Source organism: Excalfactoria chinensis, chromosome 2, assembly GCF_039878825.1.
Source record: "Excalfactoria chinensis isolate bCotChi1 chromosome 2, bCotChi1.hap2, whole genome shotgun sequence".
In the NCBI taxonomy this organism is placed as follows: domain Eukaryota; kingdom Metazoa; phylum Chordata; class Aves; order Galliformes; family Phasianidae; genus Excalfactoria; species Excalfactoria chinensis.
In genome coordinates this window covers 27,207,169-27,220,688 of record NC_092826.1, presented here as the reverse complement: position 1 = coordinate 27,220,688, position 13,520 = coordinate 27,207,169, and the positions used below count along the sequence as shown (strand labels likewise).

The 13,520-nt window shown below is 44.8% G+C and overlaps 1 protein-coding gene across 7 annotated transcripts in view; it reads right to left on the bottom strand.

Moving 5' to 3' along the window:
- The window catches only part of TPD52 (tumor protein D52), a 98,055-nt gene that overhangs the window by 72,909 nt on the left and 11,626 nt on the right, over positions 1 to 13,520 (bottom strand). For 3 of the 7 annotated variants that reach the window (XM_072329156.1, XM_072329157.1, XM_072329158.1), the window contains exons 2-3: positions 1,750 to 1,865; positions 63 to 211 (exon numbers count right to left, since the gene is read on the bottom strand). In XM_072329156.1, the coding sequence (XP_072185257.1) occupies positions 63 to 211; positions 1,750 to 1,865 (265 nt within the window). Of the gene's footprint in view, positions 1 to 62; positions 212 to 1,749; positions 1,866 to 5,639; positions 6,411 to 13,520 lie in introns of those variants that run through there. The other 4 variants (XM_072329153.1, XM_072329154.1, XM_072329155.1 and 1 more) reach the window with 4 other exon arrangements.

The window sequence follows — 13,520 nt, the reverse complement described above, 5'->3', positions numbered from 1 at the left end:
AAGTATTTAGATATATGAGTTGCACAGTTTTCACCTCAACAGCTGAGACAATCAGTACATACGCTGCAGTTGACGTAACATCTTGCCAGCTTTTGGTGATATTCTGCTTTAGTTCCTGTAATGAGTTAATTCCCAGCTTTCTCTTGATTTCTGCTAGATGCTTCTCTTTGGCAGCCAGCACTTGTGAGAGTGTCTGAATTTCCTCTTCCACCTAATTGCAGCAGAGATAAGAGAACTGAGTTAATAAGTGACCTACACAGCCATTAAACCATGCATTTATGAAAACATCTATGATACATTAGTTACAGAAGGGATAATGTGTTTTCAGCATTGCCTCATCATTGTTTCCGGCTACTAAAATGGAAATCCTGCAGTTTGTTAGTCAGAAAGAAATCTATTTGCAGCTATCTCTATCAGTTCAATACACACAAGGAAGCAGGTAGCCCTGAAAGACTGTACAGTTAGAAATCAGTACGTTTTGACAGCACTGACCTACGTGGAGCATGCAGATTAGTCAAACCCGGGACAGCTGCCAAGCCTACATGCTCCTTCCACGTCAGAAGGGACACCGGCTCACAAGCAGCACAAGGAAGCTCAGAGCATCTGCTCCACACAAGTTTGTCTCCTTGCTTGACACAACTTGGGGAGGAAGTGGGGGAGGAGGGAATGGAAACAATGACAGACTAAGCAATTTCAATTATAATAATAAATAAAAAACCCCACACCATGCACCACACCAAAACTTGTCCGGTAACTAGAAGAAACCGTTGTGTGTGTGCACTTTCTCATTGACATAAACTGCCAGATGAGTCTCTCAAAAACATGACCAGAGCATGGTTAGACACGTCACAGTTTTACAGTGCTAATCCGTGGGCTGTACAGGTGTGACAAAAGTCAAAGGCATGCATCCATCCCTACCAGACTGGACCACGCTACTGCAGGATTTCAGGCTGCTCACTCATTTAAGTCCCCCTGGACGAATGCTACTGACCTCAGTGTACCTTACTTTTGGATACCTCTGAAAATCAGCATGAAAAACCCAGCTAGGACTGGATTTCAGTCTTCAACTGATTGTTTCAGCATAGAATAATTCTCAGAACTACTAAAAACAAGGCTGTACTGAATACAGCTGTATGTGTATTTCACAGCTAACGCTGGTATGCCAAATGTAAGCTTAAGTTTGCAAGGAGCAACAAAGGGGAAAAAATAAACAGCCACTCAGTGAAGCTGGACTTTGACAATATTTTAAATGTAATTAGCAGGCTTGAAGATTTGGCTGTCCCCCAACAAGAGCTATTTCTATTGCTTTGAATTTTTCTGCTACTATAAATTCTGGACAAAAACAGTTATGTGATATAGCTGTCATCAAAGCAGTACACTGAGCATCCTTCATGAAAATAACAGCTTTAAATCACACCACATCAGTTAAGACAATACTTGGTTTTAGCTTCAAATAATTTTCTTCTTGACAGCCTTATTTACCTGCTCTTCACATAAGGGGAAAAACATTAAACAGATTCTGTTGCAAGTGCTGTATGCTAAATACTTCTAGCTTAATTCCCCATAGGTTTAACTAGATGTTCTCTTTGACATCTTTCTTTTCTCATTACTCCCCATGCTGCAATACAGAAGAATCCTGAACCCAGATTCAGAAGGAATACAAAGAGCACTGACTGTGCATTCACAGACATCATTACACCAGATTTTCATTCCCATTACCACTTGAAGAACTACTTGTAAGAGATTTACCTTGGCAAGCTCTTTTCTGAGCTCATTCTGTTCTTCTTCAGACAGAGTTTCTGACATGCCGACTGTAGCAGCAGCATCCTCTCCAACCTCAGGTATAGAGTCAGTTCTCAGCAGCCCTAGTGGTGAAGAAACAACATGTTAAGAGCGTGATCAAAACGTGCTGCCCAGACAGCAGATGGATGTACAGCACTTGATTTACAGCCCCTTTATGCCAAGACTAATGAGAGGACATCAGAGTCACACTCCCCAAGCACTATCATCATAGAATGGTTCAGGCTGGAAGGGACCTTTAAGATCACCTGGTTCCAACCCCCTTCTATAGGCAGGGACGCCTCCCTCTAGAGCAGGTTGCTCAAAGCCCCATCTAACCTGATCTTGAATGCTTCCAGGGATGGGGCATCCACAACCTTGCCAGGCGACCTGTTCCAGTGTCTCACCAGTGAAGAATTTCTTCCTGAACCCTAGTCTCAATCTACCCTCTTCCAGTTTAAAGCCATTTCCCCTTGTCACTACATGCCCTTCCAATAAGTCCTTCCCCTCTCTTCTCACTAAAACATATGCCATAGACAAAACCAGGTTCAGCAGCACTTAGAAAAGGGTTACACCACAAGTAGGAACTCGTCCCTTATATCCTGCACAACTTTCTGTCCTTAGTGTGTGCCTTTTCCTTCTCTCCTTCCAAATCCAGAAACCAAAACTCTGCCAGTCCCTTTTGTACAAACACCCTTGTGGTCCTTCACAGCTTCAGGCAAAGGAGGGAGAACAATATTCTTCCCACCACTGACGTGCAAAGTTCACAATTAGTTTGCTCCTACTCTTAGTGAGTCCTTTTCTTATAGCAATTACAGCACCACAGAAGTTCCCAAACTGGAACTGACCACAAGGACCATTGATTCCAACCATCTCCTGTATCTGAGATTGTTGTCCAAATGCTTCTTGCACTTTGACATCTCGGGGCCGTGCCCACAGCCCTGTGCAGCCCGTTCCATCCCACCGCCTGGTGCAGGCCCTGTCCCTCACCCCCACCCACCCTCCCCTGCCGCAGCTCCATGCCGTTCCCTCGGGCCCTGTCGCTGTCACACAGAGCAGAGCTCAGCGCTGCCCCTCCGCTCCTGTGAGGAGCTGCAGCCGCCATCAGGCCTCCCCTCAGCTCCTCTGCTCTGCGCTGAGCACACAGGTAATGCAGAGAACAACAAAAGGTTTGCCACTGTGTAGCTCTGCACTTGATCCTTAAACACACAGCTCACCACAACGAAGTAATCTTGGACTCATTTGTAAAAGACCAACCTGCAGAGAGATGGCATCCCAGAACTACCACTCAAGTCTTAAAATACAACAAATTAACCTAAGGGGAATACTGCGTTTGTAGGGATAGAGAGGTGTGTGTGTGAGGGCAATAAATGAGTCCTGGGGCAGTTAGGCATGGCTCTTCCCCAGCCAGCCGCTCTGCTCTCTGCAGCCTGGCACTGCAGTGCTACGGGTAACCTGAGAACAATTGCCTTCTCTATCCTTTCATACAGCTCAAAGCATACATTCATTCAGACAAGCTGAGGACAAGTTATTTAACATTCCCCTTACTAATCACCACAGTAATTAACCAGATGCAATTCCACTCTCATTTCAGCAGCTTTTGATGGCATTACATGATGCTATTTGGCTTGGGAATCCAACAACTCTCATTAACGAGCAATGAGACCATTACTCTGATTTCCTTGTAAGCCTTGGTATCAAATAGATCTATCACAATCAAGTCAGAAAGTCAAAATGTCTAAATCAAAGCAGAGCACTGCAATGCTGAACACAAAGGATGACAGCTCTTCTACAAATAAATTACCTGGTTGTGGGACATGAACGGATCTCCTCTTCTTAGCATCAAGCTGTTAAGCATGCCATTACTTTTTATCTGATTGCTATCTGTATGCTATCAATTACATACGTTCAACTGAAGGAAGAAATTTACACTGCATTTTTTCCCCGTGTTGGCCTTTGACTGCCAGCTCACTCAAAGCCTGCAGTCCTTTCAGGGCCTACAGAGCTTGCCCTTTCAAAAGCAAACTGCAGAAGCTTTTCAGGCACTAAAGAGCACATCTATGGACTATGGAGCATTAGCACATCCCGCTGAGAGGTTGTTCAATCTCATTATGAAGAGTCATCTGGATTAGCTCACCAAAAATAGATCAACTGAATTCAGCAGCAGCAAAACGTGCTGGATCACCTCCCACATCAACAGCTTGTTTTGGGAATGCACCCTACCTTTGGAAAACTGGTATATTAATGCAGTTTATGCTGCTTGTTGCAGCACATCACCAAAGCAGAGATTCAACACTGAGAAGCAAAACATGAAGAAGCAGGAAGAGATCTCTGTATTCATGGATTTCTTTAGGAAGATAGGAAATCACTGCTACTGAGGCTGCTCCACACCTCACCCAGTTCATCTCACCACACCTTCCTCTCCTTGCTCTCTATTCCCCTCCCACTGATCATGTCTATGCAGCCACCTATGCTCTCATTACCAATCACCTCTACACTTGTTCTATTCCCATTCCTCACTTCAATACTTGCAGGACGCAGTGCATCTGCACTACTGGAAGGCAGTGCTTTACTTTCATTTTTAGGAGTTGCAAAAACAGTAAACACATTAGACACTCTGCTACAACCGAGTTTAGCTTGATCATTCCTTATCTCTTAAGCAAAGGGAAAATACTGTGGAGATAACACAATAATTGGAAATACTCATCCTGTATTGGGAGAACTTACATAGTTTTAAGGTCAGCCTTAAGCTGGCTGCATTTCTAAGACTGAAGTTTACTAAAAAGTTTACTAAATCTAGTTAAATTAATCAATTAGAGCCATTGAGAATTTCATTGCTTAAATCTTATACAAATCATGAGTAGTCAGGAAAACAGAATCTAAGCCCACATTATTCGTCCACAGTAGACAAAACATTCAGCTTGCACTCAGGTTTCGGTCTGGGGTTTGCTTTGTTCATCTTCAGAGCAAGTTTGTCACTGATCCTGACCTAAAGTACCACCACTTCTTGGCCTGAATTTGGAGGTAAGTGGTAATCACAAGCCATTTAAAGGACCACGGGTCACTTCAGATGAGCGGCAGCCTTTGGGATGGGGAAGGGTTAGCCTTTCCAAAGCGTGTGTTCAGGCAGACACAGGCTGCGCTAACATACTCAAGATGAGTGCCTGATGATCACTACACAGCTGGCAAAGGTACTTGTTAGAGCTCAGAAGAACAAGCTATCGGAACGATCCTGAATTTCTAAGACTTGAATAATGTGATAATACACAGCGTATTTATTTCACAATACATAAGCTCAAATCTGAAGTACAACTCATTTGTCTCAGTGAAAATAGCAGTCAGATTTTTCTTTTGCCAGCCTGGGCTTCTCCCAAACAAAGATCAAAGTGAATGAGTAAGAAAACAGCAAAGGTTGGTGCTTACTGCAGTACATCAGCACTAGGTACAGAGGACAGCTGCTGGCCCCTCTAGGGGAGGGGTGAGATGCAGAGCTCTGGACAGCTTTAAGTATGCAATTCCTGCACTTTTCCCTTCCAAAAAAAGGAAAAGAAAGAAAAAAATATTAAAACTAAGATCTAACAGTCAAACTAGTCTGGCCACATCAACCTTGCAGATATTGCCCTTCTGTTCCTAATTTTATTGCTCACTTTGTTTTCCCTAGAATTGCCTTTCTACAGAGTTGACAAAAGGAACTAAAGCTGGTAAATGAAGACAAGACCTACAGGACATACCAAAGCTAACAGATCGCCACAGTTACCAGCAGGACTTTGACCTTCATTTAATCTATCTTTCAGCCAAATCACCTTTCTACAGATCCCAGCCACCGAGCTTCCCACATGAAGTCGTTAAAAAGAAGTTACCAGACTTGGACAGCGTAGGTGACCCAGGTGGAGTAATGTTTATGCCGGGTGACAGGTAAAGGTAGGTTCTGTCCACTCCTGCATTGAAATCAAAGGGCGACTTGTAATCCTCGTATAGATCCATTCCAGGAAGCTCAGAGAGCACCGCCACCATCTGCTTCAGCTGAAGGAGGCATCTTCTCTTTGGGAGGCCACACCAGAGCACAGGGCTTTCTTCACCCCTTGTTTCTTCACCCGGCTCTCACTGCACCTCCTCATCAAATCCAGCCAACACCTCTCTTAAACTCGATGCAGCTGTCCAGCAAGTAATTTCTTAACCGTGTCGTAGCTTCTGCTGTTTGCACAGCACAAAACTGACCTCCTGTCAATTTATAACCAGAACGGGACTCAAACAGACCGTGCCTTTAACAAACACCCACGGTGCGCTGCTGCTCCCAGGCTCCTGGAGAAGCCTTCCTCCTTCCTGCAGGACCGCATCACCAATTTCCAATCATTTACATAAAAAAAGGTCAGCTGACAGCGGCTACACCAGGATCTCCTTAATCTTCTAGGACACAAAAGGATTACCCGCGGTAATCTATCCTATATACCATCTGTGTAGGACTTTTTCCTCCGATTAATGGAAAATTCTGCCCACGTAGCTCTGCTTCCCCAGCAGTTCCCAGAGATGCAGCAACCAGCGGCCAAATCCAGTCCCACTGCCCAGCATCACTCTGTGGGGCGAGTCTAAAGGTGACAGCAACTGCATCCAACGGCTGCCTGTTTTCTTTTAGGAAGGTGTTGATGCACATTATGGTATTTGCCCAAGAGGCTGAGCATACCCATGTATGAGACGTGTTTGGGTTGGTTTTTTTCTTGCCTTAACATAAATAGAAGCACACTGCCCTGTGCCCTTGCAGCTGCAGTCATTCGTAGCAGCCAGCTTTATGCCAGGAACCGGTAACACCAGAACACACGGCTGTGATGAAATGTGTTTGTTTTGACACATATACTGTGAAGAAAGACCAACTTGCACAAGCCATCCGACTTCATGCTATAAATGTAAAGATCCAGCCCTGGGAAGCAGTTGTTCTTCCTTAAAAGAGGCACTTAGCCCACACTTCTGCAGCTCTTTGCTACTTTTTCCCCCTAAGGTCAGCTCCTTCCACTGCAAACACAGCTTCACTAACAAGACAGAGCACCTTCACAGCTAAGCAACTTCCTTCACTGAGCTCCACGTTTTGTGCCTGTGCTCTGAACCGCAGCCTGCACACACAGGAGTACAATCAGATGGAAGACAATCTTCTCCCCCTCCACTCCCCAAAACTGCCATTGTAGGGCAGACCGGACCAGAGCCATTCCACCACTCTCTGCACAGCCATAAAAGCAAAGGAGCACTGCCGCATTCTCAAGTCAATGTGATCCCGAGGGATACCAGAAGAAAGCACAGCACTTCAGTTTTAACTCCTCCTTTCCACCGCAGGAGCAGACCTCCGGGCTAATTAAAGAGCAGTTCTTTTGGCTGCAGACCTACATTGGTTTCTGGAGTAGGCAACCTGCAGGCTCCTAACAATGAGAGTACAGCAGCCCAAAATACAGAGCTCTGCTATTTCCCAAATCCACTGAAAAGAAAAGAATAGAACATGATGTCCCTCTGCATTGCTGACATGTGACTTAAGCACCAGCCAAGAAGTATCACTAAATTTATCTGCCAGAGGTCAAAGCTCTGGTCACAGATTCTGGTTTAAGCATCCAGAAATGGTAGAGAAGTGTACCACAGCTGCAGCAGTCGTAGGCTGCTAAACAAACACATCAACATGAAAAGCTACCGACACTGTTTTGCAGCCTTTCTTCATCCTATCCTGCACGAAAGCTCAGGAAAAGCTGCACTAACTGGATTAGACAAATAAGAAGTTATTAGATGTGGCAAGGTGGAAAAGCTGAATGTTATCAGCTGTCATTCTCCCAACACAGAAAGCACAAAGGTGAGTTTACTACCTACAATTTAACCACCCCAGAGAATCATTCATTGTAAACTAATCAATGTTAGCACATTATGACTGTTAGAAATAGCTACTGCAGGAAAAAGAACCTCTAATGGAGATTCATTCATGCACACTAGCAGCCAGGAATACCATTTCCTGGCCAAGGGCATTTAATAAGAGTCTATACTTACATTCTTGTCACTTACAGGAAACTCCCCGCATTGCTTTTTAATGAACAGTATGAGGATAAACAATCCGGCACTCCTCCCGTATCTTCACTGCACCAAAGTTGGTTTCATATCCCTATGGATATGATGCCTTCAATTGAGGCAATCTCCAATAGGTCTGAAGACTGGGAGAAGAACTCATTGAGAACAGCCATGCCAAGAAATAACAGGGGATCCTGACGGACAAAAAGCCAGACTCAAGACAGCAGTGCGCTCCTGTAGCCCAGAAGGCCAACTGTATCCTGGGCTACATCAAAAGAGGGGTGTATCAGCAGTACAGGACAGTGATTTTCCCTCTCTACTCCATCCTTACGAGGCCCCATCTGGAGCACTATGTTCAGTCCTGGAGCCCCCAATACAAGAAAGATTCTGAGCTGTTGGAGTGGGTCCAGAGGAGTGCCACAAAGATGATCAAAGGGCTGGATCACCTCTCCTATAAGGAAAGGTAGAGGGAACTGGGCTTGTCTAGCTAGGAGAAGAGAAGACTCTGGGGAATCCTCACTGTGGCCTTCCAGTAATTGAAGGGAGTCTATAAACAGGAGGGGGGATGACTTTTTAAATGATCTGATAGCAAGAGGACAACGGGGAATGGCTTTTAGCTAAAAGAGGGTAGATTTAGGTTAGATGTTATGAATAATTTTTTTTACTCGGAGAGTGGTGAGCCATGGGAACAGGTTGCTCAGAGAAGCTGTGGATGCCCCATCTCAGGAGGTATTCAAGGCCAGGTTATATGGTTTCCTGGGCAGCCTGATCAGCAAACCTACCCATGGCAGAGGGGTTGGAACTAGATGATCTATGATTCTTTGCTCAGAAGTACAAGCCAGTTAGGCTGCAAGGAGAACTGCATCCCTAAAACAGTATAAGACTGCATCCACCATTCCAGGCCAGTGACAGCACAACTTCCACGTACCTATCATTCCCAACTCCCCACTTCAGGGAAGGCAAATACACCCCTGTCAGCCACAGGAGTCTGCTTGTTCCTCCACTTCTTCCCCAGTGCAGCTAGGAATGTAGAGCAGAGCAAGACTGCTTGCAGAGCTGGGCCCTGCTAGCTCTCATCTTGGTGCCTTTTGACATACAGCATGAAGCTTTTGGACAACGTTACTGGCTCACCACACTCTAAGCACTGCTAGACAGTGGCAGATTCCCCTCCTGCAGCCTTTCTCAAGCGTCCTGCCATGACCAAAACATTCCATTGCACAACCTTCCTCCCCCTCACTCCTCAAGGCAATTCACAGCACACTGAGCTAGCTCAGGACGAATTGAGGCCACAAAGCCATACTCTATTAGATATATCTCCTGGTGTAATCATATACATTTCAGAGCTGTAAGAGGGTAAGTACAGACATATGTTATGAGGCTTAGAGCAGTTATTCTGCATGCTTAAGCATCTTTGCTGTTTGCCTTGCATATCAAATCCACTTCTTACATCTGTACCTAAATATTACTGCAACTATCAGCTGCAAGCCCATACCTGAGGAGTGTAAGAGACCTGCACCAAAGACAGGATACAGTGGGGTTTTGCTCACTACACTAGAAAATAAAGCTGAAAATGTTGCTGTGGGTACATTTGCTGCTTCAGAACTTACACTTCTTTGTCCTTAACAAGACAGGATAAGGAAGCAGTTGGCACTTCAGGCATCTACACCATGTTAGAAGGTGACGTTCAGAAGACTGGCAGGAAGGTAGATTACTTGTGTCAAGGACGCTTGAACCAATTACTGACGAATTCGACTGAATGTTACAAAGTGGCTAGAAAAGGCTCAGCAAGGCATTACCACCAGGCTTCCCACCATTAACCATACAGTAATCTGCTCTTTCAAGGTTCGAGTGCATTTGGAGCTTTCTCATGTAACTATTGAGCACCAATGTAGCAGATTGCGCAGGTTATTAATCATGTGGGAGGGGAGGGAAGGGAACTTTCTGCAGAGCTAGAAGAGCTGTTAAGACCAAGTAAACACAACTAACTGGCTGCATGCCTGCTTATTGTCAGGCACTGTTCCTTCTGATACCACTGGCTACCAAGTTCTACAGCTTCCCAAGGCTCAGCCCAAGGCAACGAGCAACAAGTTAAGTAAAGCAGTAATGTTAAAGCATTCTATCTCGATGACTAATTGAGGCTAAGACATTACAATAGTCTTGCAGATAAACTGCTTTTGCATGTTTAGTCCTTGAAGAAAAATAATTTATATGAAAAAAGTTACATCCTCCTTTCCCTGAAGAAACCAAATCCTGCACTGTGTGGGCACCTGCAGCATCCCAATTTCCTACCTTTGTGTACACCATAAGCTGTGAAACATGCACCAGAACCCATATTTTGGGCAAGCCAAGCATGACTTTAACACTTGGGTCTGCAAGCAAAGGAGAAGGAGGGGGGGGGAGGGGCAAAGGGCATCATCAGAGAAGGGAAAGATGAGCTGGCTTTATGGGGAGCAGAGCAAGAGAGATTATCTCCTGTTTCAAGGATGACTACCTACTCAGCTTGCAGCTGGTTTTAATTCACAGCTCCTGCACTCTGCAGACAGGCAAAACTGCAGAGACTTTTTAGTACCAGCAACCAGGGTAAAGACTTCCAATAAGATCTTCCCTTGCTTCCATCTCCCCCAAGTAGGTCTCAATGAGGCAGCAAACCAAGCTTCTGTCCCTGCTCTAGATGAGTTTTGCAGGGCCTAAGCCATTTTTAAGAGCTAAAAATCTACTTAAGAATCCTAAGCCAATCTAGGCTCTAAAGCATAAATTTGATCTTCAAAGCCTTACCAGTTTGTAGACAAGTAAAGCCTTTCAGAATCTGATCTGAGGCTTTAAAACTGCTCTAGGATACAAAGATGCCGTGAAGCAGTAAGGCAAAGCCAAAAAGTAAGCAAGCATTTAGGTAGTACATTTACGTCCAGGTTGGACATTAGGAAAAATGCCCTTTCCAAAAGAGCAATCAGGACTGGAATGGGCTGCCCAGAGAGGTGGTGTGGTCACTACCCCTGGGGTATTCAAGAAACATTTAGATGTTGTACTAGGGGACATGGTTTAGCAGAGAAATACTGGTGCCAGGTGAATGATCTTGGAGGTCTTTTCCAGCCTTGGTGATTCTAAGATTCTGATCTCCACACTTTGCTCTCTCGCCTTCACTTAAAGGTCAGTTTATGGCACAGATGGGGTTGCAGAGCTATAGCAGCTGTTGAATAGTAACAGCCCAGGCTTCTCCAGGCCTATTACTAGAGGCCAGCTGATTGATGTAGAGGTTTTGGGATTTTCTGTCTTCTAGCAGAGTCCAACTCACCACCATCACACCAATTTCAATACTGCAGCCTACCCCCAAGACTTTCACTGGACCAGATCTTCATGCAGTAGCACCATCTAATGGGGTTCTTACAGAAACATCCCCAATGTTTTCCTAGAGGTAAACTGTCTCCATTCACTCATATTAAAAACAAAGAGAAGAACAAAAAACCACATTAGAATGATCAGCATCCTCCCAAGATGTACCATTGTGTAACACAGACACTGGTGAGTTCAGGATTACTGGGTTGCTGGTGGTGCGTTTTTCTTCAAGCTGAGTTTCAGCCCACAGCATTTCCAACAGCTGAGGCACGTCTTACAGCAGCAGCACTTCTCATCTCTCTTCCTCCCAATCCAATTACAAACTCAGACTAATTTCCGGAGATGTTGTGAAGGAGTAGATCCGCATTTCAGCATATTTTGCAGCCAGACAAGCTAATACCACAATAAGATCCAAAGCCTTTCCATATCAGATAGAAGACTTTGCATTCACAAAGCTTCTCCACAATCATTTGAAGCCACCTCCTCCAAGATTTGTAAGATATGTAAAGATTTTATTAGGGAGAAATCCCTGCCTCGTCACAAGGCTGCACCTCAAGCAGAGGTCAGAACTAACCCACTTGCCCACTCCAGCAATAAAAGGTGAGAAGCATTTCCAATCTATAGGAACAGTCCAGGCCTGCAGCAGCAGCACCCCCAGATCAGCCATCAGGTGGGGCACTGCATCACCTTTGGAGACACAGGGCCAAACTGACAGCAGTGAGAAACATTTCCAAACAAGATCAAGTCAAAACACCACCAGGAGGAATTTGTATTTCGTTATTTGACTTCAGCTGGTGATTCCAGTTCTGTGGCCATTCTCCAGAGACTCCAATCCTTGTTCAGAGACTAAAACAGAACTTCAGGAAGACACTGCCGCGCTGCAGCTAGATGACAGTTAAGTGATTAGGAAGAAAAGAGGCCGTGGTGCAGAACAGGGCTGTTTTAAACAAAGTTTGAGTCTGTTATTTCTCAATCTAATTAAAAGCTTTACAAAAGTGAGTTTGATTGGAACGATTCCCAGCTCCCTCAGAAGACAGCTCTGATCTCCTGGGCTCTTAAGCCTTCTTCCAGATACACACCAATGCTTCTGTCTCCAAAAAGAACTCCAAAAAAGCTCAGCACCATCCTCACAGTATCATGTCAGACCACACAACAGTTACAAGTTGAATCATGTACTAAGCACCATCTGCAGCGTTGCTTTTTAGCAGCACCAGCAAACACCTTTTCAGTGCCTGGGATATGGACTAACTCCCACTATGTATTTACCAAGCTCACACCTGGATTTTGCACAGTGAAAAGATGTAAGCTCTACACTAAGAAGGACAGAAGCACAACAGGTGATAGTACCTGAAGCACCTGTGCAACCAAGCAGCGCACAAGTGTGTGCAAACAACAAGGCTTAGGTGAAACAGCCTACCAAATGTACTTTGGCAAACATAGCAACAAGTGAGCGTCTTGGTTCTGAGCTTCACATTGGAAGCAGAAAGACTCCACATCCACAGCTCAGTCCCAGGCACGGAGACCTGGTCTGGTGGGATCCCATAGCTTCTAAAGCATCATTTCAGTATGCTCACAGTGAGCACAGCTCTCTCACACAGCCTGCCCTGCGGGGTGGCAGACGGGTGTTTTGTCAGGGGATCAATGAGAACACGCCACATGAGCTTTGAGATCTGTGTGTGCAGCCAGCCAGCTCAGTGCATTTGCCCCACTTCAGCTTCCTTTATATCTCTAGCAGCATCCCCTAGTTCTTGCTGTCACAGTCTCCTAGCAAACATCCTTGGTCCAGACAAAAGCTGCTATGAGAACATTCAGAAGGAGACATGGCAGGCAATGTTTAGGTATCCTCATCCCTTGCAACCTCAATGCAAGTTTGATGGGTCTTAACAGAAGCATCACTTGAATGCTGCTATTAGACGAAGAGCTCAATGGCATCCATAACAGAGCCTCTACCAGATTTTTCTGATACCTTATATCTTCTGTCTAATCCCCTCATTGCATTATCCTGTCTTCCTCCGGAGCTGGCTTAAAACAGATGATAACCATGTATCACAGTTACAGCTGACCGTACTTGACATAAAATGATCAAAACAAATAATGGAAATCACCAAGTTAACATATTTACCTGTTTTCTACTCCCTTCAGAGGGTTTGCCTAAAGAAACAAAGTTTAAACTTCTAAAATCCAATAAGTGAAATCCAGTTATTTTTGTTGCTTAAAGCTTCAAGTTTAATGTCCATAACACAAGTAACCACAAGCAACAAGCTGTACAGAAATCCTATTAATATTTCTGCTATTGTTTTGTGTGAGGCGATAGCGTTAAGCGCCCATGAAATTGTAAAACCCTTTTAGCCGGCAGCTGAAGTATAATATACCCC